Source organism: Fukomys damarensis, unplaced genomic scaffold (genome assembly GCF_012274545.1).
Source record: "Fukomys damarensis isolate Sample0158 unplaced genomic scaffold, DMR_v1.0_HiC HiC_scaffold_30, whole genome shotgun sequence".
Taxonomy (NCBI): Eukaryota; Metazoa; Chordata; class Mammalia; order Rodentia; family Bathyergidae; genus Fukomys; species Fukomys damarensis.
Genome location: NW_022900942.1, coordinates 5590770 through 5615912, shown reverse-complemented (window position 1 = coordinate 5615912; position 25143 = coordinate 5590770). Strand labels below are relative to the sequence as shown.

The following is a 25143-nucleotide window of genomic DNA, read 5'->3' as shown; positions in this document are numbered from 1 at the left end:
TCTGTAAGTGGTAGAGTCCTGCTTATGGGAGTGTGTCACCATTTTCTTGGCCTTTCACAGCGATCCTCCTGCCTCAGCCACCCAAGTGCTGGGATTACAGGCATGTGCCACCATGCCTGGCTGAAATGTATTTATTTTTATCCGTGCATGTTAGTAATAAAGAACGGTGGGGCTTACTTGGGGTTTTCCTTTCTTGCATTTAACATGTCTTTGTCATTTTCAATCTCCTACCCCTCTCTCCCTTTTATCTCACAACCCCTCACTCCCAGTCAGTCCCTGTTTCCAGATGTCCACCATCAGTTTGCTGGAATTTCTCCTGTATTTTATTCATTAATTTATTAATTAATGTGTCTTTTCACAATGTTGTTTCCTTTGCTGTGCAGAAGCTTTTTAATTTGATATAATCCCACTTATTAATTCTTGATATGATTTCCTGGGCTGTTGGAGTTCTATTCAGGAATATTTTGCCTGAGCCTGTGACTTCAGGTATTATCCTTATGTTATCTTCCAGCAATTTTCAATTTCTGGATTTTGTTGTTGTTGTTTTTGGTACCAGGGATCGAACTCAGGCCCTTGTGCTTGCGAGATAGGCGGCGGAACCACTGAGCCAAATCTCCAGCCTCAGTTTCTGTTTTTATATCTAAATCTTTGGTCCATTTTGATTTATTCTTAGTACAGAGTGAAAGATAAAAGTCATATGTAATTGTAGTTTCAGTCATCTGCAAGTAGATTTCCAATTTTCTCAACACCATTATTAAAAGAGGCTGTCTTTTCTCCAAGGTCCCTCTGCTAAAAATCTGGTAGATTTAGGAGAATGGGATTATTTCTAGTGTCTCTTCTATTCTTTTGACTACATCTCATCAAGTTTTGCCTTAGATCCTACAACAAGTTATCCTGATGATTTAGCCTGGAGGATGTCTAGTCTGAAAGGAGGTAGAAGCTCTATGATTCCCACCCATACATGGGCTTTACTTATCTTCCATTTGATTGACTCAGTTTCATGTTTACTAATAACATAATACTAAGCAAAGATTTCTCCTGAGTTTGACAGTGATAGAGAGTATTGGGAGATTCAAATTTGTGGTTGACTGGGCATATATGTGGATAATCCTGTTAACCTATTTGTGGATCACACTTGAAGTCTTTTAGGACAGAGCTCTTCTTTTGTTGTTTTTGTTTTTGGGACAGGGTCTCGCTATGTAGTTCAGTGTGGTCTTGAATTCACTATATAACCAAGGCTTGCTAACAACTTCCTCCTGCCTCAGTCTCCCGAATGCTGGCATTATAGGCATGAACTACCATGCCTTGCTTTCTGGGACAGACCCTTTAACCTGTGATTAATTCCATACAGTTTCCATATGGGCATCCTTGGGATCCTGAAGATGCATAAATGGGCCTTGGGCCACCATTATAGTCTCTTGTTATTATCTTCCTAAATTCTGAAAAAAATGAACATATTCTTTTATTTATTTTTCTCCACAGTTTAGAACAAAACAGAAAATAATGTGATGAACAACCAAAGCATGTTTCTAGCTCATTATGAATGTATAATCTTAAGAAATTTTGTATAAATTCTCATAATTTTTCTCTCTTTGCCTTTTAGGAAAAAATTTTGAAAGACAGTAGTTTTACAGATTGGTACCCAAATTGGGAAGAAGACAAGGTAATTTTCCACAAAACTAAAGGAATTCTCCTACAAGAGAATATTAGTGTGTTATGATTTTTTTTTTTTTTTTTTTTTTTTTTTTTATTTTTTTTTTGTAGTGAAGGACATTGAACACAGTTTCATGCATTGCAGGCATGTGCTTTACTGCTGAACTGTAACCTGAGACAGTACTCTGGCAATCTTGCTACCTAAGCCCCCTGACCCAGTAGCTAAGTGTGCAAGGACAAACCACTGTGTCCTGCTAATAACATGATAAATTAGAGATAAGGAAATAAAACAACTGAGTGCAAATTTAATTTACTTAATCATTGAAATCTTTTAATAAAAATGTATACTTAGCTGTATGAGGTGGTAATCTGGTTGGATGCCAGCCTAGGCTACATGGTGAATTCAAGGTCAGTCTGAATTACATAGTAAAACCCCATTTTAAAAAAAAATTATATATATATTTTAAATGTGATATATGTGTTTAATGTTTATAAGTTAGAAAAACAAGAACCCATTTAATGAACTTTACTTATAAAAGAAACCTGTGTATATAAGGTACATGATGTTTTAAAATTCACATAGTAAAGTTGTTACTGTAATGAAAATGAACACATACATTATGCAACAGTAACCCATGTTTTCATTTTTGTAAAACAGCCAAGTAAAATCTCATGTAAAGTATTCCCAAATAAAACACAATTTTATTACCTATACTTTTCATGTTGTACATCCAATCTGTAGACTTGTTTGTTCTAAATACCTGTTTAGTGTCTTCTTACAAACATGTCGTCATTGTGTTCTGACCTCAGCTGTTCTCTCGGGTAAGAATTGTTTTATTGTATATGTCTAAATATTTGATTTCACATGTAAGCATGATCCTGTAGTATTTTTGTTCTGTGTCTTATTTCACTAAGCTTAATGTTCTCTACCCCCATACATATAGTCACAAATGGAAAAATCTGCTATTATTTTTACCTAGTATATGTTTGTGATATATAATTGCATTCATTGAATTTGGGGGAAATTTTATTTTTTAATTTCATGTTTCAAATTCACACTGTATACTATAATATACAGTTATATACTATATAAACTTGTCTAGAATATTCAATATTTGACTTAGACAATATTATTTTACCTGAATCTGGAGAAATACGACTTGGCTCTTCTTTTTATAAATATCAATAATGATGCCATATTAGAAAATAAGGCATTAGCAATCAGTTTTTTCCTAACTTTCTATTGGATTCACTTACACTTAACATGTTTTGGATTTGGGGTTGTTGGATGTTGTCTTAGTTACTTTTCTCTCATTGCTGAAACAAAATACGCTTCACCCAAAGTTAAAGGGGAAAGGGTTTATTTAGCTCACAGTTTATAGAGGTTTTCAGTCCATAATCAGCTGTCTCCAACACAGAGTGGCACATGGCAGAGGGGTGTCACAGAGGAGAAACACTTCACGGTGTCCACATGGTAACAGAAGCAACAAGGGGCCTTAACAGTGTTCTGCCTCTTTTATTCAGACTACTTAGGGCGGGTAGCACTCATACCCTTAATCCTAGAGGCCTTGGGCCTAGCATTGCAGCATGAATCAGTCACATTCTAGATCCAGCCACCTTAGCATGAAGCTTTGGGGTCATCTAAACACAAGCCATAACAGATGCTATGCAAGAGATTACATCTATTGGCATGAGTGGTCCCTTGGGTTGATCTTATGACCAAAAACCAAAAATCACTGGCAACACTTTGTGGTGAAAGCCAAAACTAATCTTGAGATTTAAGCACTGAGTAGTAAAGGAATCCTGTACTATACATTTCATCTTTTAGAAATAGAAATGTTTTAGCAGCTTCATTGAATTTTTTATTCCCTTTTCATCTGTTTTCCCCCTCTCCCTCTTCCCCAGATCTTCCTCATATCCAAAAGTCTACCTCCCTATTTCCTATAATCTCTCCATGTTTTTCTCTAAATTACTTATATGTTGGTTTTCCTGTATGAGAAACCATGCAATCTTTAACTTTATCTGATTTAATAATGTTCTAGTCTAAAAGTCCATTCATTTTCTTACAAAATGACTCTAGTTTATTCCTCTTTATGGTTAAGTAATACAACTTTCTTTATCTAACCATGTGCTGGTGGGCATTTAGGCTGTTTCTGTGATCTACCTATCTTGATTTTCCCTACTATTACTATGGGTATGCATGCATCACATACCCTGGAAACATATAGCTGGGTCAGATGGAATTTCTATTTTTATTTTTTTGAGGCACCTCCAAACTGTTTTTCATGGTAGTTGAAAGGTACGTTTTCCCACACATCCTCACAAATATTTCTTTGAGCCCTTAGTGGCAGACATTGTTTTGATTTGCATTTACTTAATGGCCAAAGATGTTGACCATATTTTCATGTACTTACTGAACATCTGTGCTTCTTGCGAGAAATGTCTGTTCATTTCAATGGCCCATTTTCAACTAGATTGTTTCTTGGGGGTCTAATTTTCTAAAAGTATTTTATATTCTTTTTTTTTTTTTTTCTTTTTTTTTTGGTACCAGGGATTGAATGCGGGTTCTTGCATTTGCAAGGCAGGTGGCAGAACCACTGAGCTAAATCCCCAGCCCCTACTATACATTAGTTCTCTATGAAAGTGTAGCTGGTAAAATATTTTTTCATTGTGTAGCTTGTCTCTTCACTTTGCCGATTGTTTCCTTGGACATGCAGAAGCTTTTTTATTTGATAAATTCCCATTTGTTGATTCTTAGAATTATTTCTTATACAATTGGGGTTCTATTCAGTAAGTTCTTACTTATCCCTACATATTCAAGTTTTATATATTTTATGTTCTAAAAAATTCAGTGTTTCTCATTTTATGTCTACATCTTTGATCCGTTTTGACTTGATTTTAGTACAAGGTAAGACATAGGTCTAGGTAGATTCATTCTTCTGTAAGTGCATAAACAGTTTTCACAGCACAGCTTGATAAAGATAATATCTTTTCCCTAGCAGCTGTTTTTATCCCCTTTGTCAAAGGTTAGGGAGCCTGGGCCAGGGATTCAGCTCAGTAGCGCTGCATGTTCCTCACAAGAGCAACATCTGAGTTTGATCTCTGGTACTAAAAAAAAAAAGATTAGGGGGCCAAGAGTGCCTGAGGCTGATCTGTGTCTTTTGTTGTATTTCTTTAGACTACATGTCTAGTTTTTTGCACCAATAACATGCTGTTTTTATGACTAGGTTTTATAGTATAATTTTAGGTCCAGAATTGTAATGCTTTTCCCACTTTGCTCTTTTTTCATAATGACTGTAGCAAGGTAAATTTACACAAAAATTTTCCCACAGTCCTCCTTTTGACAAAGCAATGGCGAAGTTTATGCAAAAATGTAAAAGTGAAGAGTGGAGAGAAACTAAGTCTACAGAGTGAGCTTGAGATGAGTAAATAGAAAAAGAGGGTACGAGGAGAGATGAAAGTCCACCCGTGCCTGAAAAACACAGCATCAGCTATCATGGAAAGCTGTGATAGCCCTTTTTAACATTTTAAAAATCACTTCTAATGTGTGAGAGAGATGGTCTCATACTGAGTTAGATTCACTTTCCCTGATGATTAAGTGATATTGAATACTTTTCCATATACTACTTGATCATTTGTTTTGGTTTTGGAGAAATATCTTTATGGGTGTGTTTTAGTTACTTTTCTCTCATTGCAGAGACAAAATACCCAACACCTAAAGTTAGAGGGGAAAGGGTTGTTTGGCTTACAGTTGGTAGTCCATAATCACCTGGGTCCATGGCAGGGATAGCAAACAAGCACTTCAGAGGAGAAACAACATGGCACACACAAGGTAGCAGATGTAACACAAGGAGACACCTGCACCACATCTTTCTGACTCTTTTATCCAGACTGTCAGGATTAGGGTAGTGCTGAACTACTCACTCCCATGTGGTGATTTAGTAATCCTACACCTTAATTCGCAACATCACACATTCTAGACTCAGCTACCTCTGACCAAATGAGGCTTTGGGTGGACATCCAGACCCAAATCATAACAGGGTGATTGGCTGCATTTTAAATCTTGTTTTTTTTTTCTTTTTGTTTTTTTTTGTGTGTGTGTGTGTGTGTGTGTATGATTGTACTGTTGATTTGTATGAATTCTTTATAAATTTTGGGAATTGATCTGCTATAGTCTGGAAGTGTTTCCTCGGTCGTCAATGCAGTACTATTGATATTTTTTTTCTCAAGATAGGGTATTACTTTGTATCTCAGGCTGATCTTAATCTCTTTGACTGATGCAATCTTCATAATTCAGCCTTCTGATTATGTGGTACTACAGGCACATGCCACAGTACCTGGCTTTGCAATATAATGATAATGAGATTTGACAGGAACCTTTTGTATGTAGAGCCTATTGAGAGCTCATTAGATCGTAAGAGTAACTTTTGGAAGGAATTAATCTTGGGGATGCTGAAAAATCTTATATGTCTGATTTTCTCAAAGATGGGTAGTTATTAAATGAGGCCACCCAATGTGCCTACTCATCTCACTTTCATTCTGCTCTCACTCATTCTCTCATGCATTCTTTCTCTGTTTCTCTCCCATACTGTAATGACATCTGTTGTCTGAAAACACATCCAGTAGTCCCTAACCAGATTGTTGTCACAATGACATTAGGACTTTCTGATCCTCCAGGAGTGAGAACTTAATTAACTCTCTTTTATTATAAACTACCCAGAGAGACATAGCTATTTTATTACAGAAAAAAAAAAGATTAAGACATGAACTCATTATGTATATATGGCTTCCAAATGTCTTTCCTTAATCTTTAGGCTTTGATGTTTCATTTTGTTTGTTTTCTGTGCTTTGCAGAAGCTGCTTAGTTTAATGCATTTCCACTCATTTAGCTTTGATCTTTTAATCTGAGCTTTTGATGTGATACTTAAAACATCATTGCCAAAGACAATGTCTGTAAACTCACACTTATATACATGTTTTCTTTCTTTGTTTTTTTTTTAAGTAGGAAAATTTATTGAGAAAAAGATAGCTTCTCTCCAAGAGAGACAGAAGGGTTTTTTTTTTTTTTAGCTATGAGCTTTATTGTTTCAGGTCTTATATTTGTGCCTTTTGTCTATTATCAGTTCATTGTGGGGTATGGTGTATAATAGGGCCCCAGTTCATTCTTTTGAATGTGGAAAGGCAGCTTTCCAGTATTCTTTATGAAAAGTACTGTCTTATGTCTATGTCCTTGTGATGCTTTGATCAAAAATTATTGACTATATTTCTTTGTATTTGTTTCTTGGTCTCTATTTTCCAATCGTGTATGTGTCTACTTTTATAATGGTAACATACTATTTCAATTAATATAGCATTGTAATATAATTTTATGTATGTTGATGCTTTCAACTTTTATGTTTTTACTGAGAATTGTTTTAGTAATTTAGGGTTTTTATAATTCTGCATACATTTAAGGTTGTGTTTTGTATTATTGTGTAGATCATCATTAGGATTGTTACCGGGGTTGCTTTCAAGCTGTATATTGCTTTTGGTGATATGGTCATTTTAATAGTTGCTTTTCTGATTAATTAGAATAGGATTTCTACTGTGTCTTTAAATCCTTTCCTTAGTGTTTCATGTTTTTTAATGCATATATCTTTCACTTCCTTGGTTTAATTTATTCCTAAGTATTTAATTTTTTATTCTTTCATAAATAGGATTTCTGATTTCTTTTTCATTTGTTCTATGTTGATTTCCTCTTTGCAAAGTGAATATATACATTTTGTATAATATATATATTTATATATAATAATGCAGATTCTTTGGGATTTTCTTACATGTAGGATCTTGACATCTATAAATAGAGATTTTTTTTCCATTGATTGAGATCTCTTTTGTTTCTTTTTAATATCTGTGTGTGCTACTACTGGAAAATAGCTCATTTTACTCAATACTTTAACCAGTTCCATGTGGAATTTTCATGAATAGCAGTTGTTGCCAAAATTGTCTCCTAATCTGTTGAGACTTTTTGTCTCAAAAGTGTTGTGGACATCTGGAATGTATTCTGTTCTCTGAAGTGATGATGGCATTTTTTATTTTTTGAGATGTAGTCTTGTGTTTCCCCAGGTTGTCTCAAAAGGTGCTGAGAAAACCCTCTAATCTCTGCCTGATTTTAGCCAGTATTACATGCTAACATCATCACTTCTAGTTAATGTGTGTATGTTAACGCCCCCCACACTTGCATGTGAGGAATAAGCCCCGTTCAGTTGTAACACATGATCTTTTTGATATGCCCTCAAGTTTGGCTTTCTACTGTTTTGAGACGATTTTTAAAATTTGTTTCTCACAGACATTGCTTTATGGTTCTCTTATCTTGTCAAGTCATTTTCTGGCTTAGATATCATTGTAATACTGTCCTCAAAAAGCAATTTTAGATAATTTGGATAGTTCTACTAGGTTTAGTTTGGGATAGAGTTTACCAAGTGTCATTATTAACTCTTTGCGTGTTTTTGAGATGATAACCCTGAAAGCATCTGATCCCGTGCCTATCTTTGTTGATAGATTTTCACTATTTCTTTCATATCTGTACTTGTGATTGGTTTTTTGAGGCTTTCTGTTCCTTCCTGATTTAATCATAGTCAGTAGTATTGATACAGTGTGTGATAGCTCCAAGAGATGGATTCCAGATTCTTGTGTACGTTGATCTAAGAATTGCAGGTATACACTTGATGGTAAAAGTGAAAGCAGCTACATTTATTGAATTTATTGGAGAAAATGTGTTCAAGGAGTGCAGTTTGATGCCAGCAGAAACAAAAGACTGGCATGAATGGTGAAAAAGTGGTGTTGGGATAGCAGAGGGATAGGAAGAGAAAAAGACAAGTCAGGCTTCTAAATTTAAAAGATGTACGCCCCACCCAATGTGCCCCTCTCATTGGATCCTTCTACATATGATTGTCAAAAATGATTGACTGGGTACTGAGGCATCCATTATGCATAACTTTCCCAAAATTCACTCTGTTTTAGTTACATGCATGACATACAGTCTCTCTATGTAAACCCTTAATGAAGTTCAAGGGGAGAAAAGGACACTGCAGATCAAGCTACAGGATCTAAATCTGTGCTCTGATCTAGAGCTTTGGAGATTTCCTGGATCTTGTTATTCATAAGGATAGAGGGAAGTGGTCCCATAGCCTTAGTGTGTCCCAATATACATTCTCAATTAAAAATAAAACACAAATATACTTCTGTGTTTGGTCAGAAGTAATAATGTACAGATAGGCTGTGAACAAAAGCACCTCTGCCACTCTGGAGAAATCTGTAGCCGGATTCCAAAATTTTACTTGAGCAAATAAAGTCTGATTGTATTAAAACTACATAAATGTAAGTTGTCCAGAGCAGTCATGATGTTTCACCCATCTCTTAACAGGTATATAGTTAGTGACGATAGATACAAACAATTTGAGAATCAGGAATATGGAGAGAAACAATATACTTGTAAACAACGCGGAAAAGCTTGCAGTTATTACCACTTCTTTCAAGGACATGAAAGGACTCACACCAGAGAGAAAACATGACAGAAATAAATGCGCTAATTCACTAATTTTTCCTGAAAACTGTGGAAGCCCCATGTTGCTATACCAGAGATGAACCTTATAAATATCAAGTGTGTGGAAAATGAACTTTTTAAAGTGGATTCACACTGGAGAGAAGTCACACTGGAGAGAAACTCTATAAATGTAAGGAATGTGGAAAAGCCTTCATTTATTCTGGTTCTTTTGAAGTATATAAAAGTGCTCACACTGTAGAGCAATGGTATGAATGCCAGAATGTGGCAAAACTCTCTTTTTGCTTGCACAGGTTAAAAGACATACGGCATTGTATGGAAATGGACCTCACAAATGTAAACTTGTCGAAAAACCTTTAATTCTTCAAGTCCAGTTCCAAAATATAAAAGGATTTGTGCTGGAGAGAAAACCTATGAATATAAGGAATGTGGAAAATCAGTAACCTCAGTTCTTATAAATATCGTGGAACTACTCACACTGGAGAGGAGCCATACCAATGTGCCATAAATGAGAAACTGTTTTTGTAGGTCTTAAAAAACGTGTTAGTATATAATAGACCTTACAAATGTGAATTTTGTGGGAAAGTGCTTACATGTCCTAGTTCTATTCTAAGATAAGAATAATTTCACTGGGCGTGGTGGCGCACACCTGTAATCCCAGCACTCAGGAGGCTGAGGCAGGAGGATCGCTGCGAGTTTGAGACCAGCCTGTGCTACATGGTGAGTTCCAGGTCAGTCTCAACTACATAGTAAGACCCTGTCTCAAAAAAACAAACAAAAAGAATAATTTTAACTGGAGAAAACTCATATAGTTGCAAACAGTGTGGGAAGTCTTCAAAGTTCATGGAAGTACTCACACTGGAGAGAAACACTATGAATGTTAGCAATGTGGGTAATTCTTTATCAAGTAATCTTTTTTCTTTTAAAGTTCAAAAAGGATTCATACTAGAGAGAAATCCTATGAATGTAATCAATGGTGGAATTTTTTCAGGCATTCTAAATGTTTACTAGTCCAAGAAAGGTCTCATACTGGAGCAGGACCCTATAATGTAAGGAGTTTAAGAAAGCCTTTAGTCATTCTATTTCTTGTGTACCCCATGATAATACTTATACTAAATACTATGTAAAGAATGTAGAAAAAGGCCGGGCATGGTGGCGCACGCCTGTAATCCCAGCACTCAGGAGGCTGAGACAGGAGGATCGCTGTGAGTTCGAGACCAACCTATATAGTGAGTTGCAGTTCAGTCTCAACTACATAGTGAGACCCTGTCTCAAAAACAACAAAAACAAACAAACAAACAACAACAAAAAAAAAACAATGTAGAAAAGCCTTTATGTATTGAAGTTATTGTCAAGTACACAAAGGGGCTTATTCTAGTGAAACTAATGTAAGCAGTTTTGGCAAGTTATTAGAGAGTTCATGTATGAACTCACAGAGAGAATCTATAAATGCAAGGAAGGAAAATCTTTTATGTTTTTAGTTCTTTGTAAGTCAGTGGAAGTATTCTCAATTGAAGGCAGGTTAGTAATGTAAGTAATACAGGAAAGTCTTCAGAAATTGTGGATCTTTTTGAGATCATGAAAGAAGTCACAAGAGAGAAATCAAAATATAAAATGTGGGATGGCCTTTGCTGATTGTTGTTTTTTAATTACCTGAAAGTAATTACATTGAATGAAAAATCCCTATGAATGTAAGGAAGGTTGAGGAAACCTTTATTTTGATTGCAAAGTATAAAAGACATGTGATGGGGCAAAATAGAGAGGATTTTATGAATTTAAGTTTTCTAGGTAAAGGTTTGATCTCTCAATTCATTTCTGAGACGTGAAAGGACTGACATTAGAGCAGGTATTTTCAACATGTGGCCTGTGGGTTTGGTGGTTTGTTTTGTTTTGTTTTGTTTTTCTCATCTTATTTTTAGAGAAGGGTAACTATCTTTGTCCATATATAAATTAGAAAATATAGTTAGGGTCTATAACTCATTTTTATTTTTATATTTCATATGATAATGTTTAAAAAATGACAGGCCACAGTTTGTACACATCCACAATGAATGTAAGCAATGTGAGAATGCCATTACACATTGTATTTTTTTTTGAGTCCATGAAAAAATTTATATTTGGGAGAAAGCATGCAATTTAGTAATATGCCTTCAAATATACAGATTGTTTTTATTTTTTTGTTTGGGGGTTTTTGGGGGGTGTACCAGGGATCAAACTCGGGCCCTTGCACTTGCAAGGCAGGTGCCAGAACCACTGAGCTAAATCCCCAGCCCTGCAGATTGTTTTTAATCCACAAAAGGAATTATACTGGAATTAGGAAAGCATCTGGTATATGGGGAAACATTTTATGATTTTAGTTAATTTCAAAGATAGAAAATGACTTATACTGAGCAGAAATTATATAAATGACAAGCAGGTGATAGTTTTTTATAGTTCCATTTAAAAATATGAAAAGGACACCTTGTGGGAAAACCCTCTTAATGAATGTAAACAATGTGAGAAGACTTCACATTTTTTTGACAGTTTGTGGAAACCCTTGATAGTCCATTGGAGATAGACATTATGAATGTCAGTTATGTGAAAAAGCCTTTGATTGCCTCAGTTTATTTATGTGTAAAGGAACACACAGTGGAAAGAAGCTAGATAATTATAAAACATGTTTGAAAGTTGTCATTTCTTTCCCAAATATTCAGATACAGTAACACACAATGACACTAAACCTTGTGAATTTAAGGAACATTGACTGGTCTTTTATATATCAGTTCCTTTCCGTGGTATAGACAGCCTCAATGAAGAAAATACTATAGAGGTAAATAGTGTGGTGAAGGCTTGCATTATTTCACTTATTGCATGAACAAAAAATACAGCTTTCCTGGGGTGAAGGCCTGTAAATAAAGTACTCATTTCCCATCAGATTCATGATAGTGTTTATACTGGAGAGAATCATTATAAAAGGAGCATGGGAAGGCTTTCATTTCTCACAGAATCTTTCAAGAATAGAAGCAAATGTGTAATGGACATATGTCCTATAAATGTTGAAATGTGGGATTTCTGTCATTTCTGATTAAAGCAAAGCCATGGATAAACAACTCACAGTAGTGAGAGCTGCATAAATAGAAATGATTTGCCAGTGCTTCTGATGGCCTACCTCCTGGATATATGCAGTATTAAATCCCAGTTTTAAAATAGAGGTTTTCAATATTTAAAGACGTGGGCCTGGGGATTTAGCTCAGTGGCGCTGCACCTCCCTGACAAGATGAAGGTCCTGAGTTTGATCCCTGGTACCAGAAAAAAAAAATTTTTTTTAAGACATGTGAAGTCATGTAAAAAAGATCATACTGGAGTAAAATGTAAGTATATGGAGACCTTATAAAAATTGCTTCATCTGTAACAAGTCTAAAAATTCCAACATGAAAGAGATCTTACAAAAGTTATAAATTTGTTTATTTATTTAGGTTCTTTAAGACAGACTCTTGCTATATAGTTAATGGCTGGCCTTGAGCTCACTATGTGACCTAGGATGGCATCAAAATTGCAGTGATCCTCCTGCCTTGGCCTTCCAAGTGCTGTGATTACAGGTGCATGTCACCATGCCTGGCTAAAGTTATAAATTTATTGTGTTCATTACTAAGTAATTTTTAACCTAACCTAGTGTATATTTGATTTCTACATTTACAAAGAAACAATGCACTGAAGTACATATTTGTGTATGTTTTCTGTAAGCAATATTACACAGGCTAGATCTTCTCTTTCTAGTTGACATAACTTTCTTTTCTAACGTGGTGCTGGGTGAAGGCAATGTGTTTATAACACAGTAGTTGCTTAAATTTTTACATATTTAAATTTTTGGTGGTTAACAGTCCATTGAATTTTGTGGGGCATTCCTATTGGCTGTGTAACAGTTACTATATATTACCTTTTTCTTATGGGAAAAATTACTTTAAAAGGAAATAAGACAGAAAAGTGTTGTTTTCCTTGGTAATAAACTGTCAGTTGCAAGTTATAGCTGTGTACTTTTTTTTTTTTTTGTACCAGGGATTGAACTTGGGTCCTTGTGCGTGCAAGGCAGGCCACCGAACTGCTGAGCTAAATCCCTGGCTAACTGTGTACTATTTATCATGTAGTCTCATGTGAATTACTGACTTTCCTGTATGTTAGACATAGCTGTTAATAAACAGTCTGCATTTAGACATATAAATTTACTTACTCAATGACAAACTGTAAGTCTTTAAAAATCTCTTTTTCTAGATTGAATCAGCCCAATATGTTTTAATAAAATGTCGACACCAATCTAGTAAGGCGTAGTTAAGGAAAGATCATTTTTCACATCAAGCCTTTCCTGCAAGAGCACAGTCTTAATGCTAATTGTTTAGCCTTTCTCCTATACTAGTCAGTGTACATGCAAGATCTGCTAAGCAGAGAATTTCCAAACTTTACAAGCTCTGAATATAATGGTAAGAAACAAGTTCTTAAAGTTCAAATGTGTATAATATTGAGAAAAAATAAGGACTGTTGAAGGGTCCTACTGGTTTCTAAGATGAAAACAAAGACTTGGAAGAGAAATAAATGATGACATATGAGATGATGAACAGAAGATGTGTTGTCTGTCATCTGTTGAGGTGAGAGGCACGAGAGGGTGAGTATGTTATTCATCATTTCTGTGTCTACACCAAATATATCTCAAGCAAAATCTCAGAAGCTTCTGTGTCAATGGTGGAGAGCAATTCAGACAAATCTGGCATTCTGAGGATGGATAGTTGTCATTTCCTATGAAGGTGAAAGCAGTGTTTACTATTATATGATCCTTTAATTTGTAATTTTACTTGTGATGTTAACAGTCAAAGCCAGCACCTCATGCATGCTAAGCAAGTGCTCTACCACAAAGCTACAGTCCAAGCTGTGCTTCCCTCTTAATTTTTGGCATGATTAAGTTAGTTTCCTGGTTGTGCAACTGTGCAACCGCAGTCCCAGCTGCATGAGAGTCTGAACATGCATACCATTTGGGCCTAAGAGGTGGATGCCAATCTTAAATTCATAAAACCCACATCATAAAAAGTAAATGTGGGGCCAAGGATTTAGCTCAGTGGCGCCATGCCTGCCTCACAAGTACAAGGTCCCGAGTTCAATCCCTGTTACCGGGAAAATAAAAAATACAAAAGCCTGAGTTTTTATAATATATGAACACATTGCGTGGACATGGGCATCTTGGTCTTGATATTTCTATTGTTTTAGGCCATAGGCAGTAGTGATGTTCACAAATGTGTTTAACTTGATTTGAAAGGATTTTAACTAACTTATATTAGGAATTGTCATTTTTCTGCATTATAGAGTATAAAAAGATGAACTATAATACCAAGTTCCACATTGAGATGGTGTTATGATCATCTGTACAGTGCTAACCCATGATATTGTTCTTATTTTTCACAGTAGGGCTTCAACCGAGGGTCTTTGCTTTGAGCTACACCTTCAGGCCTCCCCCTTTTTTATTTCATGTTTTGAGTTGAATTCTCACTAATTTTACTTAGAGTAGGCTCAAACTTGCCACCTCCTACCTGAGCATCCCAGAGTACTGGAATTAAAAGAGTGTGCCATCCCCTCCATTCCATAATACTTACTTTTAATGAAAATAGGTCATTTGTGAAAATAATTATAATTTATAATTTTCAAGACCAAAAAGAGTTAACTGTATTTTTTGTGACGATCATGACTGAACATATCACCATGTATTTTTTTGGTTTTTGGTTTTTGTTTTTTTGAGACAGGGTCTCACTATATAGTTGAGACTGACCTGGAACTCACTGTGTAGCCCAGGCTGGTCTCGAACTCACAGTGATCCTCCTGCCTCAGCCTCCCAAGTGCTGGGATTACAGGTGTGTGCCGCCACACCCGGCACAGATCACCATCTACAAATGCCAGCCATCTACTGTACCAGTTTATGGTACCCACATCTTGATTGACGATTTTTTTTTTTTGAGACATATTGTTGCTTTGTACTTCAAGCTGGCCTTGAACTCACTTTAGAGCCTACGCTGGCCTTGAATTCATGGTGATCCTCCTACCTCAGCCTCCAGAGTGCTGGGATTACAAGTATGTGCCACCATGCCTAGCCTGATTTACGAATTTTAGAAACCATTTATCTGGAACATCTTAGAGTATTCTTACAGAGAGCATTATTTTCTGTAATGCCATAATTTAGTGGAAAATGAAGTGTATTCAGCATTCTAAAGGTAGAAAATTTCATGGCTTTATAAATGAAACAGTCTAAAGCTCTTATATGTCAGAACCCTCCAACTGCCAGCAAGCACTTTCCTGCCCACAAGAGCTATCACCTGTCCTGAAATTTCTTTTTTTGGGGGGGAGTGGGGGAGTACAGGGAATCGAACTCAGGACCTTGCAGCTGTGAGGCAAGCAGCGGAACCACTGAGCTAAGTCCCCAGCCCTGTGCTGAAATTTCTTACACTGTGCTGGGGAGAGGGTGAAAGGTAAATGTTGAGGGTTTCATTAGAGAGCAGAGAAAACCCAGCCTATGTCCACATTTTCACATTTACTCATTTATTTTCTCTAATCTTCGGACTATACAAAGAATCTGATTTCAGGGCCGGGGATTTAGCTCAGCGGTTCGGTGGCCTGCCTTGCAAGCACAAGGAACCGAGTTCAATCCCCAGTACCAAAAAAAAAAGGGAGGGGGAATCTGATTTCAATATTACTAGTGTCTCAGTTGATCCTTCTTTCCCACCCCTATTTCAATCATTTTTCCATCTTATAATGAAAATTAATCCCAGGGCTGGGCATGGTGGCACACACCTGTAATCTCAGCACTTGGGAGCTGATGCACTGGGATCAGCACAAAATCGAGGCCAGCCTGGGCTACATAGTGGGTTCAAGTCCAGCCTGAACACACCAAGATATAAAACAAATGAAAAGAATAAAAAAGAAAATTAATCTTAGGAAGCTCAGGGCCTTCCCTGATTTCACATAGATCATTGTAATAGGGCCTGTCAGTATGATGGCTGAATGCCTAGCTCTGTGCCTTAATGTACTTTGCCCTGCCATAATTTAGGACAACAGATTTGGTCTTTTTTTTTTTTTTTTTTTTTTTTTGTACCAGGGATTGAACTCAGACCTTGTGCTTGCAAGGCAGATGCAGTGCCACTGAGCTAAATACCCAGCCCTCTTGATAATTTTTAATGAACATAAATTTGTCGGTTTAAGATACAAGTTACAGTCTGCTATATGAACGTCAGTTAATTAGGTTAAAGGAAGATTCATCTGCCTCTTGTTAGCTATAGTGTGTAACCAGATAAACATCTAGATCTCAGCTGTATTGACTTACAACCACTTTGTTACACCAGTCCTCAGAACTGATCAAGTTCACAAGTCAAGGGTCCACTCTATTTTATTTACAGCTTTAGTTTTGGGAATATGGTGAGCAAGTACCTTATGCCAGGTTGAGTATCATAGAAGGTGATGTTCATCTCATGGTGTCCAGGTAAAAAAGAGAAAAACAAGGAGGGGCTATGGACCAGTATCTACCACAGGGGCTTGAACCCCACAATCTACCTTTCACTATGTCCCACCTCCTAAAAATTCCAAGACCTCCCAATCATGGCTGTGGACTGAGACTAATCCTTCAACATACATGCTTTGGACCACATTCAAGATTGAACTGCAGCAGTTATGTGAAATAGCCAGTTATGTGAAAATGAAAACCAAGAAAACACTCACTCCTAATGGCTATAATACTATGAATTACCAAAGAACAAATTTAACTAAAAATTTAAAATATTTGTACAACAAACACTAAAAACAGTATAAAAGGGGACACAAAAAATATAAGATACCCCATGTTCATTGGTTGAAAGCATCAACAGGAATATAAAGTCCACAATATTGAATGTGGACAGCACATTCAGTGAAATCTCTTGCAGCATACTGATGGTATTCTCCCCAGAATTAGAAAAAACAATCCTGAAATATATATGGAAGTACAAAAATTCTGAATATAAACATTTAGGAAAAGGAACAAAGCAGGTGTCATTAGACTAAATGTCCTCAAAATACACTATAGACCTGTTTTGGCAATAAAAGCAGCATATTATAAAAAGAGACAAAGAAAAATGGAACAAAATAGAGTACCTAGATGAAAACCCACATCCACAACCAGTTGATTACAGCTGCTGAAAGTACATATTGAAGAATGGAGGTCATTTCTTTAAATGTTGCTGGCAAAGCTGGATAGTCACAAAAGTAAACTTTGAACTGATAAAATGCTGAAACTAAACAGCCCAATTGCCCATCAGTTGGAGACTGGATAAAGAAGATGTGGTTTTTCTATAAAGTGGAATACTACTAGCCATAAAGAATGAGAAATTAGAGTCATTTATAGGAAACTGGATGCATATTGAGGTCATACCCTTATGTGAATAAATACGTCAAATGTGTAAATACTGAATAGTTTCTCTGCTGTGAAAAAATTTAAAGTGTAAATAAGATCCAAATGGTATAATTGACAATGTGAAATAGGAAGAAAAGGGCTAAAGGTGTAGGGGAATGGGAAGGGTAGGAGAAAGGAAATAAGGGAAAAGAAAAATATGAGAAAATAAAGTTTTTGTAAATAGAGAAGGGAGGAGGGGGTGAAGGGAGGGCAGGGGTATGGGGAAAAAACGAGAACCAAGATCTGTCATGTAAAGGTACAAGATCCCAATGATGAATATAACTGTACTGTACTGTAAGCGCAATAAGAAAAAAATAAATAAATAAATCTACTACTACAAAGGGGGGAGGGGGACAAAAAACATTTGAGGACATTATGAAAGGCATGGAATTTTTTACCAGGCCTTCCAAAAGTATAGGAAACAATTTAAAAAGACAAAAAATTGAGTAACATCAAACTAAAAATTTTCCAGATATAAAGAAGCAGTTCACAGGGTGAAAAGAAACCCTTCAGAATGTAACATTATATTTGCAGACTGAGTAGTTGACAAGGTAGTGATATTCAAAATATATATAGAACTCAAAAAACTCAATCCAAGAACCTAATTTAAAAATCAGCAATAGAGGGCCAGGAATTTAGCTCAGTAGCACCATGCCTGCCTCACAAGTGCAAGGTCCTGAGTTTGATCCCCATTACCAAAAAAAAAAAAAAAAAAAAAAAAAAAAAAAAAGAAGAAGAGGAGCAACAACAATACATTGCATAGCATGCAGAAGACTCTGTGTTGAATCCCAGCACCAGAAATAAATTGATAATTAATGGGGAATAGACTTTTATAGACATATCTCAAATTCATACAAATCATTACAAGGCTTGTGGAAACATCTGTCTACCTGCCATTAACCATAAAAGCAATGCAGATTGAAACTGAGATAGCATCTTCTTGCAGTGGTAGTAGCTTATAAAAGCACTGGAGATAATAAGTAGTAACAAAGATATGGAGAAAATTGAACCCCTGGAGACTGTTGCACTGTTGGTACAATCCTTATGGAGACTTTTCAAATAATTAAAATAGAACATCTAGGGCTGGAGATTTGGCTCAGTGGTTCTGCCACCTGGCTTGCAATTGCAAGGACCGGAGTTCAATCCCCAGTACAAAAACAGCAACAACAACAAAAATCTATATAAAATAGAACATCTATAAGATAGAATTTCAAAATGCCCATTAACTGATGAATGGATAATGAATTTATATGGTACATATATACAGTGTAATATTATTCCACCATCAAATAGAGTGGAAAGATGATATATCAAAATGAGAATACTACAGATCATTATATGAAATGAAATAAGCAATGAACAGAAAACACTAAAGCATCTCCATCATTTATAGAATATGTTTTATTTCATGGACGTAGAAGTATGATGACAGTTGCCAGAGACTGGGGAATGTAGAGGGGAAATGAGGTTGATCAGTGGCTACAAAGATATCTGGATAAGATAAAGAAGTTTTGGGGTGCTTTTATTGCACTGCATGGTGACTACAGATACCTCTAATGTATACTTCAAAACAAGAAGCAAGTTTTAAAAGAGATATCTGTGTTTACAGAGACATATATTATGCAATATATACAATATCAAAACATCACTGTGTACCCCATAAATAGTAACAGTTATGTTTTTCTGTATCAGTCAAAATATAAATTAAAACACATGAGGTAAAGTCTTGTCTGTTTCCTTATATTACCACCTTTAGAAGAATGAGTAGATCTAGTGAGAGCAGACATTCTTGTTCTTTTTTAATTCCTTTGCCATCTAGAATATTAGCTTTGTGTTTCACACATGACTTTTGCAGAGTGAATAATTTCCATTGTGTTCATACTTTATTGTGAGATTTGGGTTTTGTTTTGGTTTTTTTTCATACCAGGATTGAACTCTGGCCCTGTGCTTGTGGGGCAGGTGCCACAACCACTAAGCTAAATCCCCGGCCCTAGTTTTTATTTTTTAAAGAATGAATAGGTGTGGATTGTACCAAATGCTTTCTCTGCTTTGATTGCAGATTGTGGTTTTTCTGTCATTCCTCTTGTGATGTTTACTTTCTCTAATCATCATACATTGAAACATTCTTCCATCATCACAAGGGTAAGTCCCTGGGTTATGTGCTTCAGTTGAATATACTTCTCAGTGTTGCTTGCTGGTCGACCTTTATTGGAGGTTTTCTGCATCTATTTTTTTTTTTTTTAATTTTTAACAGCAAAGTTTACTTGAAAAACTAAAAAGGAAGAGTAAAAGAGAGAAACTAGCTCTGCAGAGCTTGGGCTGAGTGAAAGAGGAAAAAGCAAGATAACATTCCACCCTGGATACAGGGTGGAATATAATTTAGGGGAAGCCATGAGAGCCAATTTTTAAAGAATATATTTGAATCCAGTGATCCTTCTTACTGTGTCATTTCCTGGCTTCTGTATCATAATCACTGTGGCCTCCTAGAATGAACTCAGCTGTGCTCCATCCTGTTTAATTTTTGTAGATTTGAAGTTTGAGAAGTACATTCATTTACTGTTAATTGTTACAGTTTCTAACTGGATCCCCCCCCCAATCTTCATGCAGTCATAGGTGAGGCTTTTTCAGAGGTGGTTGACTGTAGAGTATGTGGTGCTGGGATTGCTTTGTCATCACCTTAATCCCAGTAGCCTACATAGAGTATAAAAGGGGTAATAAAGAAGCTGCTATGGTCTTTTGCTTGCTTTGTTACCTTCTGCCTGCCATGAACCGTTTCTCCTCTGTGATTCTTGTCTGCCATGTCATTCAGCCATCTTTAGACTAAAACCTCTACAAACTGAGCCAAAAAACCTTTTCCCCTTCAACTTCTGGCATCAACATGTTTTGATTCAGCAAAGAGAAAAGTAACTAATACAAAATTTGGTATCAGGAGTGGGGTTGTTCCTGTGCCTGTACCTGACCATGTGTTTCAGGAGTCTTTGGAAGTGGTTTGTGGGGAAAATTTGAAAAGGTTCAAAGATGCCAGGTGAAAAAGCAGTCTTGAATGTCTGAGGCTTTACTTGATGGGAGACTCTGGTCAGATCTGGGAAGACCAGAATGCTGACAGAAATGCTACCATTAGAAATACTAGGCTCAGGAGTATTCTCTTGGGAAGAAGGATTGTATTGGGTGTTGGACTCCAGACCATGTATACTATCCTTTGGCAGAAAAATTGTCTGCATTTTGCATATGTCCAGAGACTTTCCCTGACTGAGATTAAAGGCAGTGGACTATTTCATCTTGTAGAAGAAATTTCAAGGCAGTCTAATATTGAGGCAGTGGTATGGCTGCTGTTGACAGGTTTGTTTTGTTTTGTTTTGTTTTTAGCCAGATCTATGTTAAGAATCAAGAGCAACGAGCCCAGCAGAATGATTTTTTTAAATTTTTTTAGTTTGTCAAGAATGGAAGTAAAGTAAAGCTTCAGACTCCAAAGATAGAACAAAAGAGAATTTGGCTGCTTAGAAAAAAACAGGACAGTAGAAGAGATGGCTTGAGGGCATCACAAGAACCAGCAGGACTGCATCCTTTCCACCTAGAAGTTGCTAAGGTGAAAGTTGCAAAGGTGAAACACTTTGCTTTGAGAAGGGAGCCCCAGAGCACCACTTTCCAGAATGGCAGCTGGCTAGGGAATTTGTTCCTCAGGGTTGGGTTCAGAGTGCTCAGCAATCCAGGTCCTCAATCCTGACACCCAAGAGAGAAGGAAGCCTAGCTACTGCTCTAGCTGGTAGTTGACTTTAGCAACATCCACATGATACTGGTTTGCATGCATGCAGGATGTAAGAGTTTTAAGGTCAGGAAGGCTTCCATACAGATTTCAGAAGAAGGCCTGGGAGGCCAAGCATTGTGGCCCTGAGATGGCAGTGTGTGAAGCTGTAAGGGTGAAGCAAAAGGTGCAGTGGAGCCCCCAGAAGTTTGGAGAAGCCAGGAACGTGGATCATCTAAGGAAAACTGCAAGGAGAGAGCAGAACTGGCCCAAGAGAAGCCATGGGAGCTAAAACCACCAGCAGTGCTATAGGGGTGGCCCTTTGAAATTCACCCCTTGCCACAAATTACCTCACATTCTGCTTCTGGAACTACAGGAATCAGTGTTCACCCTGATGTTGGACTTGCTTTGTTCCTATTCCTTTCTGACCCCCTTTTTGTAACTTTTGGAATGGAAATGTCTATCTTGTGCCATAGAGTTTTGGAAGTGTCTAACTTTGTTTTCATTTGTGCAGAGGCTTGCAGCTAAGCATATGCCTTAAATCTCAGAGGAGACTTGGTACTTGGACTTTTCAGCAATGCTGAAACTGTTAGGACTTTGGCAAGTCTTAGAGATGGACTAAATGCCTTTTGCATAGAGGAATATATATATATATATAGATAGATATAGATATATATATACATATATATATAGATATATAGATATATATAGATATATATAGATATATATAGATATATATAGATATATGTCTTTGGGGGGGGCAGGAGTAAAATATTATGGCTTGTGGAGCTTTTTCAGAGGTGCCTGAATCTAGAGTGTGTGATGTTGGCATTAAGGATGTGTGATTACTAAATCATTCCATTGATTAGTTTGGCACCCCCCTAATTTCAGTAGCCTAGATTATAAAGGGAAAGAGGAAAGAATCTACTAAGGTCTCTTGCTTGCTGTGTTACCTTTTTCATGTCATCAACTCTTTCTCCTCTGTGACATTTATCTGTCATGCCACCCTGTCTGGGAGCCAGCCAACTATATACTAAAACCTCTACAACCTATGAGCCGAGTAAACCTTTCCTCCCTTAACTTTTGACATTGGGGATTTTGTCTCAGGAACAAGCAAGTAACTAAGACATTTATTTTGGCATTTGCCACATTTCACCAGTAAAACTGTTTAGTCTTATGTCCTTATATTTGGAAACATTTAGATAACTATACTCACTCTTAATTACTTGAAAATCTCTACATAGTTTATATTTCTTCATGACTCCTCAGTTTTGGGGTTTGGTTTTTTAGTTGTTGTTTTGGTTTTTTTTGTTTTGTTTTGTTTTGTTTTTTGGCACTGGGGATTGAATTCGGGACCTTGCACTTGTGAGGCAGGTGGCGGTACCACTGTGCTAAATCCCCAGCCCCCATAACTCCTCAGTTTTGGTAGATGGCCTCTTTCTAGAAATTTTTCTACCTCAGACTTGCTATCCCATTTGTTAGACAGACCCCCAAGAACTTCTTTTTTTTTCTCTCTCTCTCTCCCTCTCATTGAGTTTATTGGTACATTTTAGGTATATAGTACAGTTACATTCATCATTGAGATCTTGTACCTTTACATGACAGATCTTGGTTCTCATTTTTTTCCCTTGTCCCTGCCCTCCCTTCACCCCAAGAACTTCTTAAATAAGTATAATACTGAGGCATGCACTCATTTTAAGTTATTCTGCTGCAATTAGGGCCAAAAAAAATGCATTCTTTAGACCCGTGGTTTGGTCTCACTTTTAGCGTGCTCATATCCCTGAGCTGTGGTGATCATATGTTGCCTAGTAGTCCTTACCTCCTTATGACTGGGAATCAGATGGTGGTAGAAATTAGTATCTATCTATTAGTATCTGTCTAGTAAACAAGAAAGCTTGGCCCTTGTTTTTGTTCTGATATGTTTTGTTTTGTACCAGGGATTGAACTCAGGATCTTGTGCTTGAGAGCCAGGCAGTGGAAACACTAAGCTAAATCCCCAGCCCTCAGTCCTGTTTTTTGTTAGCATTAGTAAATAGATCCTTATCAGGCATTCCAAAGAACTGACATCTCTGGCCAAATTTGGCTACATTTCCTCTGCCATGTCAGAAGGAGAATATGTTTTTTAACTTATACTCACTTTAAGAAGGTACTAGGAACTATAGACATAAAACTTAGTGATTATGGTTGCTGTAATGACTTGACTATATTACGAACATTGTAATGACTATGTTCCCTGGAAATCTTTTTCTTTTTCTTTTTCTTTTTTTTTTTGTTTGTTTGTTTGTTTACAGACTTCACTATATAGTTGATATACAGGCATTTTTTAACAATCCTCATTCCTTACTTTCCTGAGTGATGGGATTACACCATGTACCATGACACTGAAAGTTGTGCTCATATCTCAGGCAAGAACTCTAGCTTGACCACTTACCTAGCCCAGAAGGTCTTTTGTTTGTTTTGTTTTTGTTCTGAGACAAGGTATCACTATGTAGTCCAGGATAGCCTTGAACTCTATGTAGCCTAGGCTGGCCTCTAACTCACAGCAATCCTCCTACCTCAGTCTCCCAAGTATTGGGACTGTAGTTATGCACTACCAAGTTTGGCAGCCCTGGAAGATTTGACTTCAGATACCTCACAGAGCTTTCAGAAATTTACCAGTAAGTGTTTATATTTTTCTAAATCTATTTTCCTTTTCACAAAGTTTCTGGCCTGGGTTTGGTTCTAGTGTCTTAAAATTTCATGGATCTGCCTTTCCATCTTTTAATTGGGGACAGAGATTTGCCATGTAACCTGAGAATTGTTAATTTTTTTAACTTGACAAATGTATTGGTTATTTTAGTAAACACATTCATCTCAGTCATTTCTCTCCTCATCTTGACCTTAGATTAGCATTTCATTTGGGTCAAGAAAAAAGTATGTAGGAAAGGGGTGTTATTTTAACAAACAGTAAAATGGACAAAAATGAATAATTTGCTTACATAAAAGTAAGTTAAAGTTAAATTCATGTATCTTGATATATTAAATCATGTAAGAACTAGTAGTTCTATATACATTTCCATTGTTTTACTTGGGGCTTTAAAATTTAATGTAAAAGAACAACTTATTAGACATATGTGCAGGTTTCACTACCTATTTAAAAAGATCAGCAAGTAACTACCACCAATAAAATAGTCTGAAGCTGCCTCCAAATTTAACATTGTAGGAATTTTGAAGGAAATCACTGTATCAATTTTCTTTTGTCTGTGAATATGCTTTCAAAGATGTGTTTAACTGTCACATTAAAAAGTCCATATACAATACAAAAATACAAAACAAAATGCCCTACAGTACACAAATCTAACAGTATATGTGAGGAACAATTCCATAAAATGTGCTTTAAGATGCATTTTCTTTCCTTTTACTTTCAGTACCTACAATATGCTTTTAAGAGGCCAGTGGGCAATATGTATACACTTAAAATAAACTATATAATTGTTCTAAATAGGAATCCTGTAGTGAGTTCAATTCAAATTGGATTTAACAACTTAGTAATGTAAATATGTAGACAAAGTTACAGAAAATGCATCTTATTATTTTCCATCTTCTACAATGTTAAATTTTTTGGTGTTTGTACATTTTAAAAAATAAAAGCCAGCCAAATACTTAAGCAGTATGTACATTTAGATTTTTGCTGGTGGTTTGTTTTGTTTTCTTTGTTTGTTTGTTTTTTGGTGCCAGGGATCTAACTCCGGGCCCTTGTGCTTACAAGGCAGGAGGCAGAACCACTGAGCC

General features: G+C 36.4%; 1 protein-coding gene across 4 annotated transcripts in view; it reads left to right on the top strand.

The window, feature by feature from the left end:
• Positions 1 to 25143, top strand: part of LOC104854761 (zinc finger protein 709) — a 65718-nt gene that overhangs the window by 2221 nt on the left and 38354 nt on the right. For 2 of the 4 annotated variants that reach the window (XM_010613326.3, XM_010613329.3), the window contains exon 2: positions 1604 to 1663. The exons of 1 other annotated variant lie outside the window; for it this stretch is intronic. In XM_010613326.3, the coding sequence (XP_010611628.1) occupies positions 1604 to 1663 (60 nt within the window). Of the gene's footprint in view, positions 1 to 1603; positions 1664 to 19689; positions 19773 to 25143 lie in introns of those variants that run through there. One more of the 4 variants, XM_010613331.3, reaches the window with a different exon arrangement.